The sequence below is a fragment of the Podarcis erhardii genome (genome assembly GCF_964252035.2).
Source record: "Podarcis erhardii genome assembly, chromosome: 9".
Classification (NCBI taxonomy): Eukaryota; Metazoa; Chordata; class Lepidosauria; order Squamata; family Lacertidae; genus Podarcis; species Podarcis erhardii.
The window spans coordinates 77167702-77187123 of record NC_138512.1 but is presented as its reverse complement, the minus strand read 5'-3'; the positions used below and the strand labels follow the sequence as shown (position 1 = coordinate 77187123).

Sequence of the window (19422 nt, the reverse complement as noted above, 5' to 3'; positions counted from 1 at the left end):
CAAACACAGATATGTGCTGTATGTTCAGCTTGCTTTCCATCCTGTATTTTATACACACACACACACACACACACACACACATATATATATTGTGTGTATGTGTGTGTTTATATATTTATACACACACACAAACTATGTATCTGCATCTATATATTTCAAAGTTATCTATATCACATATACACACACATATACATATTACATATATATATTTCTATATAGATTTATAGCTCACTTCAGACAAATCTATATCTGCATGTATATATTTCATTCATATATATATATATATATATATATATTTCATGCTCTGGTCCATGGAGTGGACCAGATATTTCATGCTCTGGTGTGCTCTGGTCCATGGGGTCACGAAGAGTCGGACACGACTAAGCGACTAAACAACAAAAACAACAATATATTTCATATATATACATATATAGATATAGATATTCATAATATACATATATTATATATACATATACATATACACAATATACATATATTATAGATACATTCAAAATTCTCATAGATATTTGTGTGTAAACTTCCAGATATATTTATAGTTCATATCTATATAGATATGCGCACTTCATATATAAAGATATATAATACAGCCGGTCTCTTAAACTCTATGGTTCCCACCATAGAGAGGGCCGAGCCCTTCCTTCCGCCCCCCCCCCCCCGCGCGCTGATTGGCGGCGGAGTCGGGAGAGCCCGCCCACCGCGCGGAGAGACGAGGCTCCTCCCCTTCCCCCTCCTTATAAGCCTCCGTCTCCCTGCGCCGTTCGGGGCTCGTGTATTTCTTTCCCCGCCCCCTAAGGTCACGTGGTGCGGGGGAGGCCCGTCTCCGGAAGCGACGTCATCGCCAGGCGCAGGGTGGCGTGGGGCGTCGCTGCCGGGGGAGAAGGTGAGGCGGCGGCGGGGCCGCGGGGGTTGCTATGGCGACGGGGTGGGGTGGGGTGGGGGGAGGCCCGTCGCCCTCTGGGGTGGGCGAGGGAGGCCGCCTGGAGGGTCAGGGCGGAGGGAGCCCCTCAGGCAGCGAAGCCAGCGCTGCCCATGCAGTGGCCGGCCAGGTGGACCCCCAAAATAATGGGGAGCCCCCCCCCAAAAAAGGCAGGGCCTGAGAGCAGCAGCAACAGCAGCGCTGCCCCCTCTTCCCATTCCCAGAGGAGTTTCGTCGACTCCAGTAGTGGAAGCACAGCATAGCCTTCCTGGCTGCTGCTGCTGCTATTATTATTATTATTATTATACGATACGATAATCTTTACTGTCATTGCCCCATACAGAACAGCGAAATTGAAAAAAATCTACATTAGGCATTCAAAAACCAACAAGCCAGCTATCCCAGCCTGGTTAGCCCCCTAAAAACTCTGATACCCCATAATTGAATACAATATATTCCCACAGAGACTACCTTACACTGCGTTTAAAACCAAAATCGCATTATATAATATTATTATTACTATCACTATTTCTATTTTATTTGTTTGTTTGTTATTGCATTATAGTTATTAGCCACACCTTGTGCATGACTTGCAGTATTTTAAGCAAGCCAACGCATGCGTATATTAAAACCAGGTTTTTTATTTTAAAAAATGGACAACACAAAAAAAACAAAGGCAGCTCTGCTTTTAAATGTGTTTGTGGGAGGGGAAGTGGCGATTATTGGGGTTTTTTTGTTCTTGCTCTTGTTATGTGTTTTGTGGTGTGTGTGTTTTTTAAAAATGGGTTTTTATGTTGCGAACTGCCTTGAGAGGTAAGGGTAAAGGGCGGTATGCGAATTAATTAAAAGCAAGCTGACTAAAGTAAAAAATGCAAAAAGTGTTGGGGTTATGCACTCCCTCAGTTTGTCCAGTCCTCTTCTAAAGCTATCCCAAGCTGGTGTCCATCAGCACATCTTTCACCTGTAAGCTTCATGTGATTTGTTGCTATTCCAAATGGGAGCTGCAGGATTAACATGGATAACCTAATGATGATTGTGCCAACAAAACAAAACAAAAAACCAGCAGTAGGACCACACCCTAATGCTCGCACTTGCTTGAGGTACTTCTTAATTAAGACCATTCATCTATCTAGATCAGGGGTAGTCAACCTCTTTATACCTACCGGCCACTAATGCATCTTACTTGATAGTAAAATTTCCTTACCGCCCACCAGCGCTCGATGGAAGGAGGATTCAGCTTGTGCCGTAGAACCCCCTTCAGCCCACCTAGAATCCTTAAGTGCGTGGTAGGGACCAGGTTGACAACTCCTGATCTAAATGCCTTATATTAGGGATGCCGGTGGCGCTGTGAGTTAAACCACAGAGCCTAGTACTTGCTGATCAGAAGGTTGGCGGTTCGAATCCCCGCGACGGGGTGAGCTCGCGTTGCTCGGTCCCTGCTCCTGCCAACCTAGTAGTTCAAAAGCACGTTGAACTGCAAGTAGATAAATAGGTACCGCTCCAGCGGGAAGGTAAATGGTGTTTCCGTGTGCTGCTCTGGTTCGCCAGAAGCGGCTTAGTCATGCTACCACATGACTCGGAAGCTGTACGCCGGCTCCCTCGGCCAATAAGGCGAGATGAGCGCCGCAACCCCAGAGTCGGCCATGACTGCACCTAATGGTCGGGTCCCTTTACCTTTACTAACATTTTATATTGTAAGCTGCCTTGAGCAAGGTTTGAACTTTGGAAAGGAGGCATACAAATAAATTGTTGACTGATTGTTGACTGTTTGGTAGGTTAGGCTGAGAGGCAACAACTAGCTCCCAGGGTCACCCAGTGAGCTTTGTGGCCAAGTGGGGATTCCAGTGCTGTTCTCTTCCAGGTCCTTGTCCAACACTCACATATCTCTCTCTCATATGTGTGTTTGTGTGGTAACAACCTTTCCTTTCTGTTTGTTGATTCTAGTGTTCTCCCACTAGCCTGCCTCCTCCAGTGGTGCCCATCTCTGGCCGATGCACCATGGCACGTTACCACATCCGCGAGTACCGCCCTGAGGACTACGAGACGGCGCGCGACTTGTTTGCCACAGGGATGAGCGAATATGTGCCCACCCTGTGCGTGCACATGCTGAAGCAGCCCTGGCTAATCCTGCTCCTGGCCTGCACCTTCTGCTTGCTGCTGACCAGCTCCAAATCGCTCCTGCTGCCCATCCTGGCCGTCACCCTGCTCCTGGCCATCGGCCGGCAACTCCTAGGCTACATCTGGTCCATGTACATCGACCACTGCTTGCAGGAGGACCTGCTGGACATCAAGGCTGCTTACCTGGGAGACAAGGGCTCCTGTTTCTGGGTGGCTGAGGCAGATGAGTGTGTGGTGGCCATTGTGGGTGCCAGGCCCTCTGAGGAACACGTGGGAGAGCTCATGTTGAAGCGCATGTCAGTTCGGAAGGACTATCGTGGCCTTGGCATTGCCAAGGCCCTCTGCAGGACAGTGATCTCCTTTGCCCGAGAGCATGGCTACCAGTCTGTGGTGCTGAACACCCTCATGGTGCAGCATGAGGCCCGCGCCATGTACGAGGGCGTCGGCTTCCGCATGTACCACCACTATGTCCTGCCCACCATCTACGGCAGGTTGGCCAACTGCACCGTTTCCAAGTATCGCTATGATATCCCCTCCGTGGACTGAGGAGGGAAACCGGGGAGTGGTCATGGTGCCTGCCTGGGTCTGGTCTTTCATCCCATTTGTCCCTTGGGCATTTGGTGCTGTTGATTACGTGGTGCCAAGAGAATTGGAAGTGGTTTGTTCTGGTGCTGAGCAAAGGGGTGTCTCCTTTCGGACTTTTCCAGTTTGCTGCAGAGGGCACTTGACAGCCAAGTTTCAAGGAATTCTAGTAATGAAGGAAACCGTAACTAGTAATATTTCCAGAAGGATCCTTTCCTTTTTGCTTCCAAGGTGCTTGTAAGAAAATGGGAGTCCTGGTTTGGAAGGGGTGTGTGGCTTTACAGGACTGAGTTTTCATTGCTGGAGAAAGTGGGCTTCTCTGGTGGCCTCATCTCAGCACTTCTGAACTTGCACAGAAGCCGCTCTTTGCCTTGTTCCTTGAGAGGACTGTTGCTGGCCCAAGTGGCAAGCGACCGGCCCAAGAGCCAGAGTGCCAGAAGAGACTATTGCTGCTGTCACAAGGGCCTTTGTTCTTTTCTTTTTGCCTTCTGGGATGGGCTCAGGCCTCAGAGGCCCTTCCATCACATCACCTTGATGCAAAGATTTCTGTTTCCTCAGGGCATACAGCACATTGAGCTCTGTGTCCGACTAAATGTGCAGGAAATTCATTCTTCGTGCTCTTCAATGCAACCCAAATGCTGCTGTTTTCAGATGGAACATAACCTCTTAACTACATTCATTTGAACTAGCTTAATAACTCCAGCAGTTGTCTTTGGCAGAGATCTGTGTCTCTGGTGTGTCCTTTGAGATGTGATCCTACCTGAGGAGATAATGCTTTTCCTTCTTTGAGTTCCCTACATTATGGTCGCAAAATTATGACTACTGTTTTTATAAACCAAGGGCCAAGAATAAATCTCTCCGATACATTTGTACAGGGGAATGTTCTCGCAAGTTTTTCTGCCAAAACAATAATAGCAGTAATTTATCATTTATATGCTGCCCATCTGACTGGGTTGCCCCAGCCACTCTGGGTGGCTTCCAACAAAAAAACAGTAAAAGCACAATACTGTGGTACCTTGGTTCTCAAACTTAATCCATTCCGTTCCAAAACCTATCTAACAAGACTACTGATTCATAAAACAATGTACTGCAGTCACACAATCAGCAGCTGAACTGGGTTCCACACAGAACAAAAACCAGGTTCCAGGCAACAACAAAAATGCAAAATAAATAGCAAAAACACTAGGGTTAGGGTCAGGGTTACTGTAACACACAAAACGGAAGTGTGGCACTCAGATCAGAAGTATAAAACTCAAAACTGAGCACGTTTGGCTTCCGAAAAAAGGCTTGCAAACCGGAACACTTACTACTGGGTTTGCAGTGTTTGGGTTCCAAGTTGTTTGAGTACCAAGGCGTTTGAGAAACAAGGTAGCACTGTACAACATTATGCACTAAAAACGTCTCTGAACAGGGCTGCCTCCAGATGTCTTCTAAAAATCACATAGCTGTTTATCTGTTTCACATCTGCAGAGAGGGTGTTCCACACAGCAGGTGCAACTAATGAAAAGGCCCTTTGCCTGGTTCCCTGTAACCTCATCTCTTGCAAAGAGGGGACCACCAGAAGGCCCTTGGAGCTGGATCTCAGTGTCCAGGCTGGACGATTGGGGTGGAGATGCTCTTTTAGGTATACATGGCCAAAGCCATTTAGGGCTTTAAAGGTCAGCACCAACACTTCAGTTTGTGCTCGGAAACACACTAGGAGCCAATGTAGTTCTTTTAGGACTGGTGTTATATAGTTCCTGCGGGTGCTCCCAGTCGCCAGTCTAGCTGCCACATTCTGGATTAGTTGTAGTCACCTTCAAAGGTAGCCCCATGTAGAGCGCAGTGAATTCTCGAAAAAGCAAGACACTTCTGTTAGCCTTGTGGTTGCTCTAGAAAAAGGGCAAGAAACAAGAACTGTAGAGTTGGAAGGGACCCCAAGGGTCCTCTAGACCAACCCCCTGCAGTGCAGGAATCTCAACTAAAGCATTCACTACAGATGGCCAGCCAAACTCTGCTTAAAAACCTCCAAGGAAGGAGAGGGAGTCCATTCTACTGTCAAGCAGCTCTTGCTGTTAGAATGTTCTTCCTTATGTTTAGTCGGAATTGCTTTGTTTCTTGAAGCCGTTGGTCCAAGTCTTACCCTCCAGAGCAGGAGAAAACAAGCTTGATCCCTCTACTATGTGGTCCCTTTATCTCAATACAGTCTACACTGACTGGCAGGGGTTCTTCATGATTTCAGAAAGGAGCCTTGCCTAGCCCTACCTAGAGATGACACCGGGACCTTTTGCATGAAATGCAGGTGTTCCACCACTGAGGCAAGTGCCTTCCTGTCATAACTGTGTTTTGGGGCAAGGGGAAGGCTGTGTGTGTGTATGTGTGTGTGTGTGTATAAGTAAGAGAGAGAGAGAGAGATGTGTTGTGCATCAATCGGACGCAAGTAAAATGGTCGCCACCTGTATTTTAAAGATATAAGAGCCTATATTTCCACATTTTGCTGTATGTTTTGTGATTCTAAATCTCTGCTGGGCTTCTCTCACCAGCGAATACTTCTGCCAAACCTTGTTCTTGCCATCCAGGAATTCTCCTTTCTATACACTTACATTTTGCACCAACAGAACTAACAATGATAGGACTCCCACCTGCCACCAGGTGGAACAAGATGGAAGCCCTGAACAAAAGAGTCTCCAAACTTTTATTAGCTGCTAATCTCCATGTTACACCCCCTCCAAACTACATCACGGTTACATCACGGTTACATCATGAAAGGGGAGGTCTGGTGGAAGTAATCTGAGCATCCTGGACCCTGCCCCATGGTTCTCCTTGCCCTCCACCAAACACCCATCAAGTGTAACAAAAGAGATATTTACATTTCCCTGTTTCCCAGCCAAGTGAATCACACCCTTTTGTCTTCATCTGGGTTTGTTATTTCTGGAATGGCTACCTGTCTGGCACTCAGGATGCCAGGAATTATCACCCAGGCAGAGGGGCTGCTGAGTAGCTGAGCTCACAGGTCTATATGAATTTCTGAAGTTTTCCCTGTGAGCCAGTACATGGAGACATTGATCAGTGAATTCTTACATTTGGTATCGTGCAGCAAAGGCCCTTTTAGTAGATAGGAAGAAACTGATGAATTGTTTTGTGGGGACAAATCACACAAGTGATTGTGCTGATTTTTGTAGTGGGCTTCATGTGCCTGATATCTGCTGGAGGGGCAAACACCCCCAATCTGTACATAAATTCCTGCAACAGTTGTAACACCTTGAGCTTGGCCAGGTAGCAAGCAGATAGACCACCAGTGGAGACCTCTGTGAGCTTTGAGCAAACGAAGGCACCCGGATGGCCTTTTTCCTCCTTAAAAGCTTCAAAGGAGGAACTTCCACATCCTCTTGAAAACACGTCAGCTTTGCTGCTCAGCTGCCCTTCTCACTGATTGCAATGGAGGCAGGGAGGCTGTGATGCGTGCAGTGGGTGGGATCTGGCATCAGAGCACCCTGCAGGGGCTGATGTGCGGGGGGGGGGGGGGGGAGGATCCCTGCTTGCCTGGAGGAGAAGGCTGGATCTCTGCCTTGAGCTTGCATGCAGCCTGCTTTCTGGTTGGCTGCTCCCGGAGGAGGAGGAGGAAGAGGAAGAGGAGGAGAATCGCTCAGTGGCAGCTGCCCAGCTTGTAAAACCAAGCTGCAGGCAGGTTAAGGGAGAAGGTGGATTGGAGGTCCTGCGATCAGGACTGCTCACACACCTGGCAGCAGGTAAGAGAGAGGGGGGGTGCACTGGAGGTATCAGGGCTGAGCGTGTTCCACATAAGCAAAGCCTGCTGGACCAGGACAGCACATAGCTGTCAACCTTTTTTTGCAGGAAATTCCCTTATTCCAGCGCCGTTTCCCGCTGCTTTCCACTGCTATCCTGGATTGTTAGATATCCGGTAGACTGTCCCTGGGACAGGTGAGGCTACTGATCCCTTATTTTCGAGTTTAAAGGTAAAGGTAAAGGGACCCCTGACCATTAGGTCCAGTCGTGGCCGACTCTGGGGTTGCGGCGCTCATCTCGTTTACTGGCCGAGGGAGCCGGCGTACAGCTTCCGGGTCATATGGCCAGCACGACTAAGCCACTTCTGGCGAACCAGAGCAGCGCACGGAAACGCCGATTACCTTCCTGCCACAGGGGTACCTAGTTATCTACTTGCACTTTGACGTGCTTTCGAACTGCTAGGTTGGCAGGAGCAGGGACCGAGCAATGGGAGCTCACCCCGTTCCGGAGATTCGAACCGCTGACCTTCTGATCGGCAAATCCTAGGCTCTGATTTAACCCACAGCGCCACCCACTTCCCTCTATTTTCAAGGCTGCTGGTCCCTTATTTTCAAATTTGAAAGTTGACAGCTATGGGCCAGTATCCCACCGAGGCCAGCATCCTAGGTGGCCAACCAGATACCTGTAGGAGGAGTAGGAAACCCTGAGGCGGCCTCAGGGTCAAATCCCGAGTCTCCTATTAAAAAGGCGAGATATAAATGCAATACAGTGACCAGAGACGCGCTTTGCATGCTTAGGTCCCTTGTTTCATGCCTGTGGCATCCCAAGCGAGAGAAACTTGGCTGCAGCACAGCCTGGCCTCCACTGCACAAAAGGGGTAAAGCTTCTGGAACTGCAAATGACACAGCAATAAACCAACCTCAAAATGAGTCAAAGCCGCCCAGCCTAATCCTGGCAAATGGGGGAGGGGGGAGCGTAGGGAGCAAAGTCTTGTAGCTGCAATGGAATGCAAGAGTAATCTGATCTTGATGGGGATGAAGGGGGGGGAAGGGTGTCCTCCCTACCCATCTTAGTTTCTTGTCTTGCATACCACCAACAGATTACTTTGGGTACCCCCCCCCCCCGCCAGTAAATAAAGTTTAATATTTAACCAACTGCTCCTCTGGGTCTCCTTCTGGGCTGTGTCAAAAGGTTTCTTGTTGACCACTCTCAAAGCACCTCCAGTTTGTTTCCATTTCAAATCATCATCATCATCTATTTTAAAATTAATAGTTTGCTTTTAGGGAGGGGGGTCTGGCTCCGACTGCTACCCCACCAAAAACTTTTTAGCGGTCCCCCCCCCCTCACCAAAATGTATCCGTAAAAAATGAGTTTTGTGACACCACCCGAAATGTGTGTGTTCTCTCCCCCCCTTTTTCTTTTAAGGGATTGAAAATACTGGAGGTGATTGGAAGGTCTTTTGCAAAGCAACTATAAGAACTGGAGTTATTGCCCTACCCAGTTTTGCTCACCACTTGAGCTACTTTGACATGAACCTGCCCTCCACTCAAGAGTTTGCCATGGGTCTTGGTGGTCCCAAGCCCCCAAAAGTCCACCCACTCCCTGAATAGACTGTCCTATTGGCATCTGTCTGTTTTGGGTGATGATGGAGGAGTGTGCTGTTTTTAGATATCTGGCTTTAGAGCCGTGCTTCTCAATGTATTTGGGAATACTAAAACCCACTCCCAGTGGCCTCCCACCCGACCCTGCCAAAAGCATTATTCTGAATAGCGGCTTGCACGACCCACTAAGGAAGAGAATAACCCAATAAAGTTCAAAGCTGTCACAGCTAATTGCACCTTTGTTAGGGGTGCCATACATCCAGAATTTCCCAGACATACATGGAATACTGCAGTCGGAAGCAGTGTTTGGGCAGAAATCAGTTAAATGTCCGGGGAAATCTGGATGTATGGCAACCCATGTCTGCAGTGTCATATTTGCTGCCATTTTTTTGAAGTTCATTTAAACTTTGGGCAAAAAAAAAAAAAAGCTCAACAACTCTTGTGTCCGGATTTTTTCACTCTTTGAAATATGGCAACCCTTCCTTTGTTCAAAATCCAATTGAAGCTCATTAGTTTAATTAGTTCAACAAAACTGATGAACTTGATCCAGGGATGCCAGCTTTTCAAAGTCTGATAGTCATTTATGCCTCCGTGATACATGACAAGATAAAAAAGATGTTTAAAATGAGTTTATCAAAACGACCCAAAGCATTTCTGTTAGGGATTATAGAGGCAGAAATCCCACCCCCATCAAAATAAAAATGTTGAAGTTACTGTATTTATGTATGTAAAAATAGCAGCTAGGAATTTATACGTGCAGAAATGGAACAAAGAAGTTCCAACCAAAATGGATAAGTAAGATATACAGAACTAGCAAAATTAACAGCAAAATTAAGAGAACCTAATGAGTGTTTTATGGAAGAATTGATTGCTTTTTCGGACTATTTTAAAGAATTACAATAGTACAATGAACTCGTGAGCAGGATTTGAGCTATGAGCAACAGAAGTAATTAGATTATAAAACTGTGGTTATGATTCGGTAGATTGAAAATAGGGTGCAGAAGGGGAGAACAACAACTCTGGGAAAAGGCGTGGGAAGTTGACAAAAATAAAAGACGAAATTGTGTTATGACTGTTTGTGCTAAAAATGTTGAAACTTAATACAATACAATTGAAAAAAGTAATTTATGCCTCCGACGTCCCCCGTGTCTCTTTCTGCCCCCCCAGGTGGTAATAATAATAATAATAATAATAATAATAATAATAATAATAATAAATTTATTTATACCCCGCCCTACCCAGCCAAGACCGGGCTCAGGGTGGCTAACACCAAGTATAAAAACAATTGATTAAATAAAATACAACTTGAAAACAAGATTAAAGTACAACATTAAAATGCAGCCTCATTTCAGTAGAAACTCAAATCAAAAACTTTTTGGGGATGAAAACGTCAAATCTTCACCAAGGCCAACTACCCAGACTGGTCCTACGTGGGCCAGAAAAAAGCCAGGGAAGTCCCCAAATAGGAGTTCCATCACAGAAAGAGAAAGGAAAAAGGAAAGAGGGGGAGGGGATCAAGTTGATTCCAAGCCAAAGGCCAGGCGGAACAACTCTGTCTTACAGGCCCTGCGGAAAGAAATCAGATCCCTCAGGGCCTTGGTCTCATGAGACAGAGCGTTCCACCAGGCTGGGGCCAGTGTTGAAAAGGCCCTGCCTCTGGTTGAGGCTAATCTGACTTCCTTAGGGCCCAGGACCTCTAGGGTGTTGCTATTTATGGACCTTAAGGCCCTCCGTGGGGCATACCAGGAGAGGCAGTCCCGTAGGTACAAGGGTCCTAGGCCGTGAAGAGCTTTAAAGGTCAAAACCAGCACCTTGAACCTGATCCTGTACTCCACCGGGAGCCAGTGCAGCTGGAAAAGCACTGGGTGAATATGCTCCCATGGCAGAGACCCCGTGAGGAGCCTCGCTGCAGCATTCTGCACCCGCTGCAGTTTCTGGGTCAGCTTCAAGGGCAGCGCCGTGGAGAGCGAATTACAGTAGTCCCACTGCCCCCAAGAGGGACTGCCAATTTAGAGGCTCCCCCAAGCCGCTTGAAACGAGCAATTAGTCCCACCCCAGGAAATCCGACAAGCCGTTTGTTCTGTTTTCCAGGGAGACGAGGAAGGCAAATTCAAGATGGGCGAGTACCACATTCGCAGGTATGAAGATCAGGACTACGAAGCCGCCCGCACGATATTCTCCCGGGGGATCAACGAACATGCTCCTGCAGGTTTCCGGCATGTTCTCTCTTGCCCCCAGACCCACCTGTTGCTCCTGGCCGCGCTCCTCGCAACCTACCTGGGCACCTATTCCCTTCTCCTTTCCCTCGGTGCCGTGGCTGCCCTGTTGGCCGTGGGCTGGATTTTCACAAAGCGCCTCTGGGCGGACTATGTTCACGAGGCCCTCGCCACAGACATGAAGGACATCCGCCAGACCTACCTGGTGCCCAAAGACTGCAGCTTCTGGGTGGCAGAGGCCGGAGGCGAAGTGGCGGGCATCGTCGCCGCCACCCACCCAGAAAACCCATCCCTGCGCGGCAGGGCACTGGAGCTGAAGCGCATGTCTGTGGCAAAGGAGCACCGGGGCCACGGGCTTGGCAAGGCTCTCACCAGGATGGTTCTCCTCTTCGCCCAGGAGCACGGGTACAAGGAGGTGGTTCTGGGCACCTCCATGGCGCAGGTGGCGGCCCATCGGACGTACGAGGGCATGGGCTTCTGCAAAGTCAAAGAGATATGCCCCAATACCCTCTGTAAGCTGCTGCGGTTCTACATCTACATCTACCGCTATGAGATCGGAGGCTCTCGCTGACACCGGCAACCCAGAGCGGAGCTGCCTTGCCTCATGGAGGAAGATATTATGGCCTGTTTGCAAGACAGGTGCCAACTAGGGAGGAGTGAGAAAGAAAGTTCATCCGATGAGCCATAAAAATGAGCCTACCTAATGTGCACTGATTTGCCAGAGATGCACATACAGTGGTGCCTCGCAAGCGAAATTAATCCGTTCCGTGAGTCTCCTCATCTTGCGGTTTTTTCGTCTTGCGAAGCACGGCTATTAGCGGCTATTAACGGCTTAGCGGCTTTAAGAAAAAGGAAACAAACTCGCAAGAACTCGCAAGACGTTTCGTCTTGCGAAGCAAGCCCATAGGGAAATTCGTCTTGCGGAACGACTCAAAAAACGGAAAACTCTTTCGTCTAGCAAGTTTTTCGTCTTGCGAGGCATTCATCTTGCGGGGCACCACTGTACTAGCAACTGTTAGTGAAAATAACCAGGGATTTTTCTCAGTTGGAACTCACCAGAACTCAGCTCCGGCACATTTCAGGTGGATGCCATTTCCATTACAAGAGAACAAGAGTTCCTGGTGAGTTCTGGCACCTCTTTTTCAAGAATAATAGCACTGAAGAAAACCATACAGAAATGCCTTCCGATTTTGCTTTGCCAAAAATGTGTATATTAGGGAGAGATTCGCAGCAGAATGCTAGTGAATTTTCAAGAGGATTTCACAATGAATGAATGAATGTGCAAACTGGATATGCCGAGAACTGATGACTGGGGAAATGAAATGAAATACTTTATTGTCACTTGTACAACTTGTATACAGTGAGATTACACAAGCACCCCCCACTCAGCTCTCTTTGTCTTAATTCTCCTCGTTTACTGACGCACACCCACCAAACCTAAAAGTCAGTTGTCCTGTTGTTATCTTTTCATTCAGCAGCCGAGCAGCCCACGGATAGAAGCTGTTCTTTACCCTGTTGGTGCGACTAATCCTGCTTCTATATCTTCTGCCCGAGGGCAGGAGATCAAGAAAGTGCCGGCCAGGGTGTGAATCATCCCTGAGGATTTTCCTCACTCTCCCGAGGCAACGTTCTTCCACTATTTCATGCAGCGGATTCACAGGCAGCCCATAATATCTTGTGCTGTGTTCACCACCCTCTGTAGGCACTTCCTATCAGTTGATATCAAACCAGCGTGCCACACCGTGATGCAGTATGAAGGGACACTTTCTATTGTGGACCGGTAGAAGGAGATAATCAAATCTTGACTGACATCGTTCTTCCACAATACTCTGAGGAGATGGAGTGTCTGTTGGGCTTTCTTAACCACCTGGGTTGTATTGATTTTCCAAGTAAGGTCTTCACTGAGATAAACTCCTAGGAATTTAAAGGAAGAGACTCCACACAGCCCTCCCTGATGTACAGTGGGGCTAGTTCTCCTCTCTTCCTCTGAAAGTCCAACACCATCTCCTTTGTCTTGCTGATATTAAGGTGCAAGTTGTTCCCGAGGCACCATGTAGATATTCGACACAAACTGACATATTACATGGACTGGTTGGACACACAGAAATAGTGGGAGGAACCAGCCGGGGAACCCCCAAGGGAAGAGGGCTCAGAGCCCAGGGATTGGCAATGGGGAGACCGTAAGTGGTCAGAGGGAGAAGATGGGGGGAAGAGGTGTCGGACGCTGAGGAGGCAACAGGGCTTAGTGAGCGGGGGGAGTCTGTGGCAGAGAGAAGTGCAGAATCGGAGGCAGAAGCTGAAGCAGGCAAGGGGAAGAGGGAGGCCAAGAGGCAGAGATGGGGCAGAGCCACAGGTGTCTCCCCCTCCTTCTGAGACAAGCTCCCCTCCCCACTGGTCTCCTAGGAGAGGTGTGAAAAGGGTTGAGAAGTGGGCAATGTGCAGGCGCAGTCTCCGATTGCTTGGAAAATACCCTGGAGAGGAAGAAACTTAAGACAGCCGTGGGGAGGTCAGGACCTTCAGTGTCAGCAACTGCTTCATGGGGTCAGGAGCTGCCGGAGATGAGTTGCTGTGCTCATTAGGTCTGACACTCCTGCACAGATCCAGTTTTTGCTAATAAAGTATTAACTCCCAGTTGCTCAGTTTGTTCTTTTCAGAGTCAAGGCCGGCGCTTGGTACTGTATACCTGGAGGAGCGTCTCCACCCCCATCATTTTGCCCGGACACTGAGATCCAGCTCCAAGGGCCTTCTGGCGGTTCCCTCATTGTGAGAAGTGAGGTTACAGGGAACCAGACAAAGGGCCTTCTTGGTGGTGGCGCCTGCCCTGTGGAATGCCCACCCTTCAGATGTGAAGGAAATAAGCAGCTATCCTATTTTTAAAAGACATCTGAAGGCAGCTCTGTTTAGGGAAGTTTTTAATATTTAATGCTGTATTGTTTTTAACACTCGATTGGGAGCCGTCCAGAGTGGCTGGGGAAACTCAGCCAGATGGGCGGGGTATAAATAACAAATTATTATTATTATTATTAGTAGTAGTAGTAGTAGTATTATTAGTATTATTATTATTATTATAGAAGCTGCATTGGTCTCGCTTAACCAGAGCTGGATTCTCTTCTCAGCTAGCAGCTAATTCAAATTAAAGGCCAGGTGGAATAGCTCTGTCTTATAGGCCCGACGGAAGGGGGTTAAATCCTGCAGGGCCCTGGTCTCCTGGGACAGAGCATTCCACCAGGTAGGAGCCATCACTGAGAAGGCCCTGGCCCTGGTGGAAGATAGTCTGACTTCCTTAGGGCCCAGGACCTCTAAACTATGGTTATTCATGGATCTGAAGGTCCTCTGTGGGGCAGACCAGGAGAGGCGGTCCCGTAGATACGAGGGCCCTAAGTCATAAAGGGCTTGTAGAGTTGGAAGGGACCCTGAGGGTCATCTAGTCCAACCCCGTACAATGCAGGAATCTCGTTTGAACATGTTTCTTATAAATGCAATCTCATGTGGATACCAACTTGGACGCTTTGCACCAGGAGTCGGCAACCTTTTTCAGCAGGGGGCCGCTCCACTGACCCTCAGACCATGTGGTGGGCCAGACTATATTTTTTTTGGGGGGGGTGAACGAATTTCTATGCCGCACAAATAACCCAGAGATGCATTTTAAATAAAAGGGCACATTCTACTCATGTAAAAACACACTGATTCCTAGACCGTCCGCGGTGCGGATTGAGAAGGCAATTGGGCCGCATCCTGCCCCCGGGCCTTAGGTTGCCTACCCCTGCTTTACACCAATGTGTATGTTTCAGTTATGGTGTTGATGCTTATAGTATTTTTAACCCTTTGTAAACTCCCCACCTGCCTTGTTTTTCTCCTCTATTCTTTGTTCAAATCGATTTTTAGAAAACTGAAAAAAAGTAGGCCAAACTGAAAAAACTGAAAAAAGTCCTGCTTGCCTGTGAGTCTCTGGGGGCCTCCAGTGCATAGCTGTCAACCGTCCCTTATTTGACGGGAAAGTCCCTTATCCCAGCACCGTTTCCTGCTGCTGTGCCTTATTGATGATGTCCCTTAAATTTCCCGGGTTTCAAAGGAAGCAGCTCCTCTCCCTCCCTCCCTGCCGGCCAGGGAGGAGGGAGGCTCCAACTGTGTTGCTTGGCTAGGTTGCTCACCCAATAAGAAGTCGAAGAACAACTGGGGGGGTGGAGCTTGCATGCCTTGTGCCAATCAAATTGGCCGCGTTGCCTGGGGACTCGCCTTTGCTCAGCGCTTCCCAGCGGAGAGGTGACGGTGGTTTTCCTTGCTGCATCCCCTTTGCCGGGTTGCTGCGCTGTGGGAACCACCGCTTGAGGCTTCGTTTGGCTGCTGGCTGGGCTTTCTGCCTTTGGCTCGGAGGGGCTCAGAAGTTGAACATACCTGTGTTCAGAAAATCCCTTATTTTGGCTGCTGATCCCTTATTTTCGAGGCTGCTGGTCCCTTATTTTCAAATCTGTAAGTTGACAGATATGCTCCAGTGTAGGATTCTTGGAAGGAGATTTTGAACGGGGGGGGGGGGGCAGATGAGTTAAACCCAAATACAGACCACCTGTCTGGCTCTCTGAACAATTTGATGGGGCAGCCTGGTCTGAGGCAGGACCAGCCAGCAGCCCATCGTAAAGCTGGCATTTTGGGGTTGGCACAGTTCCAAAAGGGGGTTCCTCATGCAGCCTGCTACAAGATCATTTTTAGCTGGCGACGCTGCCAGGGATTTTACCTGGGACCCTCTGGGAGTAAGCCAGTGTTAAGGCTCAAGGGTCCTTCCCTGGCCATGCTCTGGAATGGATACCCTTCTCCATAATGTCTGGTGGTCCTTGAACGGGGGGGGGGAGTGCAGGGGCCCCCAGGCTCGAGCTACTGTGTGGAAAAGATTTCAGGTCCCACGCTGGCAAGTTAACGCCACACAGGGCCTCCACTTTCCCCAGTGTGGCTCACAGCGCCCACAAGCCTGGAAATTGGGTGGAAGATGGATGAAAGGGGGGGGGGACAAGAGGGCGGGTGCTTGTGTGAACAGGCGTGTCTTTGCGCCACCCACTTTTTGCTCCGCCCTTTGGCTCCCCCCTACGCAAATGCATTGTGGGGATGCTTCTCGGTGGTGGCTCCCAAACTTCAGAACTTCATCCCTAGAGAAGCTAGACTGGCTCCCTCCATATTGTCCTTCCACTGGCAGGTGGAGACTTTCTTGTTCCAACAAGCTTTGGGGAACTGACTTTATTTTTTAATGAAAGGGCTATTAATGGGGGGGGGGTATCCACACCTTTAAGAAATCTGTATTTTACATTGTTTTAATTTGACTATTTTTACAAACCCCAACAATCCCGCCCATTGTTTGAATAAGATGGCTTGTCCCTTTCAAAAAAAAAATTCACCCTATAGTATATAAACCTGTGATTGGAAACACCCAGTATCAGTCTTTAACATCAGTGGTAACATTTAGACCATGGGAATGTTTCAGCTCTGTTCTTGAGTTTGCTTAAAATCTAAAACAGCTTATCTTGTATTCCTTTCTTTGAATTTGTGCCATTTAGGTTTTTTAAACCTTTTTGTAAAGGCAACACTAGAATTTTCAGAGCTGAGTCCTCAACTCTTTATTACTGTGCTTTGCTTCCTTTAAGCTGGGCTTTGTCCAAAACTTGCCATTTAGGTTTTCAAACCTTTTTTGTAAATTCAGTATTAGAAACTGTACCTTTGAGTCCTTAATCCTTTATTACTGAGCTTTGCTTCACCTGGGTCGAGCTAGGATTAGAATACTTCAGAATTTTTGGGTGTTCTACCCCCTTTCTTTGAATTTTGGTCATTTAAGGTTTACGATTTTTCTATTTCCTTCTGAGGAAACTGAATAGTTCAGTGAAACAAGGTTTTTAGCCGGCATCCCATTAAGGCTTTGTTCAATTTTAGGTTTTTTATAATTTTTTTCATTAAACTTTTTGATTTTTATTATTTAGTTTATTTTCATAAGATAATATTTCTAGTCGATTACTTCTCGTTTCAGGGATTTTCACGGTATTTCATTTGTTTTGTACAATTTCTCGGTTCCGTGACTGTCTTTTTTATATGTTCTTGGCTTTTTGCGGTTCATCTGTGTCGTTTCAATTTGTGCAAACCATCTCGCAAAAAAGGTGGGATGCATTAAAAAAAATGTACTGTATTTTTCGCTCTATAAGACACACCAGACCACAACAAGACGAACCTAGTTTTTGGAGGAGGAAAACAAGAAAAAAAATATTCCGAATCTCAGAAGCCAGAACAGCAAGAGGGATCGCTGCGCAGTGAAAGCAGCAATCCCTCTTGCTGTTCTGGCTTCTGGGATAGCTGCGCATCCTGCATTCGCTCCATAAGACGCACACACATTTCCCCTTACTGTTTAGGAGGGAAAAAGTGAGTCTTATAGAGCAAAAAATACAGTAATAACAACCCCCACCCCAAAGGCACTTTAACTCTCGGCTTTTGAGTCCCTCTTCTCCCATGAACTTGTTTCACACCACTCTCGGTTCTCCACCTGTAAAATGGGGACATTTTCACTACAAAGGCAAACAACCCTCCTCTGAACAGAAAGACAAAAAGACGATTACCAACCACACTTTTATTATTTCCTTTCAGAGAGGAAAATGCTGCCTTTGCGAAACAGCTTTTTCCTCCTCAAAAATCTGTTCTCCTTTCAGGTAATGCATTTCATTCCAACAGACCCCAGCTGGGTTAGGAGATAAGGATTTCACACACACACACTGCCTCACCTTAAGGCTTTTAAAAAACATTATACATTCAGACTGGAAAAAGCTCTCTCGGGAGTCATTTTGGGCAGCTTGCCTGACCCCGGGGGAAGGTCTCTGGAGCGAGTTCTTGCATAGCTTCAGTCTATCTTAGTGGGGCTTATGCAGGAGACCTGCCCACTAGGCCATGCTCCCGAGACCCTAGTGCAAAAGAGTAGTTTCCGTATAAAGTCATGTTCCCGTGTAGAGGAAGAAGCGGAGTAAACTGTGCTGGGAGGGGAAATGAAGTTACTTCTAGTAACAGTCCTTCCTTTGTGGATCCACAAATGGGGCTCACCTGGGCAGGTGCGTCGCAGGTTGGAAAATGCAAAGAGATGGCACATTTTGCCCTCCCAAACACAGTGTCTGCCTACCCACCCACCCTATGGGTGAATGTGAAAATGGGCTTCCTGCGATTGCTGAATGAAAACGCCCATAAACAGCCACATTCTCAAAGATGGATGGGAGCACAGCCGGACCTCAACTCCCTGGGGAAAGTCCAGAGGGCCTGATAAGAACATGCAGAGGGCCACATTCAGTTCCCACTCCCCAGTGCTTCAAAGGCAGTCTGTCCCACCTTGCACGGCAGGGAAATAGCAGGGGGCTTTGGGAAAGAAGCATTTCCACCCAGATTCGCTGTTGCCCTGGGCGGGACGGAATGAATTTAATGGCGAATATAAAAATCCTGGCCAAAACAACCCAGGCGGTTTGTGCTGATATCAACTGAGCAATAGATCACCTGCAGGTCATCCCACGACTAGGGGCAGATCCCCAACACACCTTAAAAGCACATGGCTGTACCCCCAAAGCATTTTAGGAACTGTAGTTTAAGGGCCCTGTAGGTCTGTGAGCAGGGGAACTACAGTTCCCATGGGTCTTTTGGAGGGGAGAGCTTTAAAACGTGGGCAGAATGCGCTTCGAATGCCTGGTGTGTGTCTGAGATAGGACTACCGAGCTTGCTTTTCAGAGCTGGTTGCGAAGACACCCTTCTTCCACGGGACGGGCGGTGGAGGTGAAAAAGTAGAAGCGTCCGGACTGGGTGGGGGCCAACCCTGGGTTCAGAAAGACGGGCTTGCCCCCCACTTGGACCATGTGACCAAAGGGTGTCCAATAGCAGGCTGGAGATCAAGCGACGCACCCTTCCAGTATGTGCACAGAAGCCCTTGTCACCCACAGGCAACTCCCCCCCCCCAAAAAAACCCCATCCCCAGTCCTGACAAGTTGGGCTGCTGCCTGCAAGAGAAGAACATTCAAGGCTGTCGGAGCCCCTGCTAAGAGCGAGAGGGGCGTCTCCAGACGTATCTTGACCTTTGGAGGCGACGCCAAGAGTTTCTGCCGCGCCCCCGCCTGTCGTAGGGGTGGGCTCTTTCGCGTTGCTCGTGGGGGCGGTACTGTATGAACTTGGGGCGCCGCCTTCGCCAGGAGCACCCGGCCAGTGTGGGAATAGGGGAGCCGTCAGGGTGGGTTTCTGGAGGAAA

At 48.2% G+C, this 19422-nt stretch overlaps 3 protein-coding genes across 12 annotated transcripts in view; 2 read left to right on the top strand and 1 right to left on the bottom strand.

The window, feature by feature from the left end:
- The first annotated feature begins 805 nt into the window (after positions 1–805).
- LOC309350351 (putative N-acetyltransferase camello) lies at positions 806–4511 on the top strand. The gene is made up of 2 exons (XM_081877377.1): positions 806–901; positions 2882–4511. The coding sequence occupies exon 2, from the start codon at positions 2936–2938 to the stop codon at positions 3599–3601; it is 666 nt and encodes a 221-aa protein (XP_081733503.1). The 5' UTR covers positions 806–901; positions 2882–2935; the 3' UTR covers positions 3602–4511.
- Positions 4512–6881: 2370 nt separating this feature from the next.
- On the top strand, positions 6882–11908 carry NAT8 (N-acetyltransferase 8 (putative)). Its single transcript, XM_081877376.1, has 2 exons — positions 6882–7365; positions 11056–11908. The coding sequence occupies exon 2, from the start codon at positions 11080–11082 to the stop codon at positions 11749–11751; it is 672 nt and encodes a 223-aa protein (XP_081733502.1). The 5' UTR covers positions 6882–7365; positions 11056–11079; the 3' UTR covers positions 11752–11908.
- A 5855-nt stretch (positions 11909–17763) lies between these two features.
- LOC309350175 (PC-esterase domain-containing protein 1A-like) overlaps positions 17764–19422 on the bottom strand; it is a 52105-nt gene continuing 50446 nt past the window's right edge. For all 10 annotated transcript variants that reach the window (XM_081876940.1, XM_081876935.1, XM_081876931.1 and 7 more), the window contains one exon: positions 17764–19412. In XM_081876940.1, coding sequence (XP_081733066.1) covers positions 19216–19412 — 197 coding nt within the window. In that variant the 3' untranslated portion in view covers positions 17764–19215. The remainder of the gene's footprint in view (positions 19413–19422) is intronic.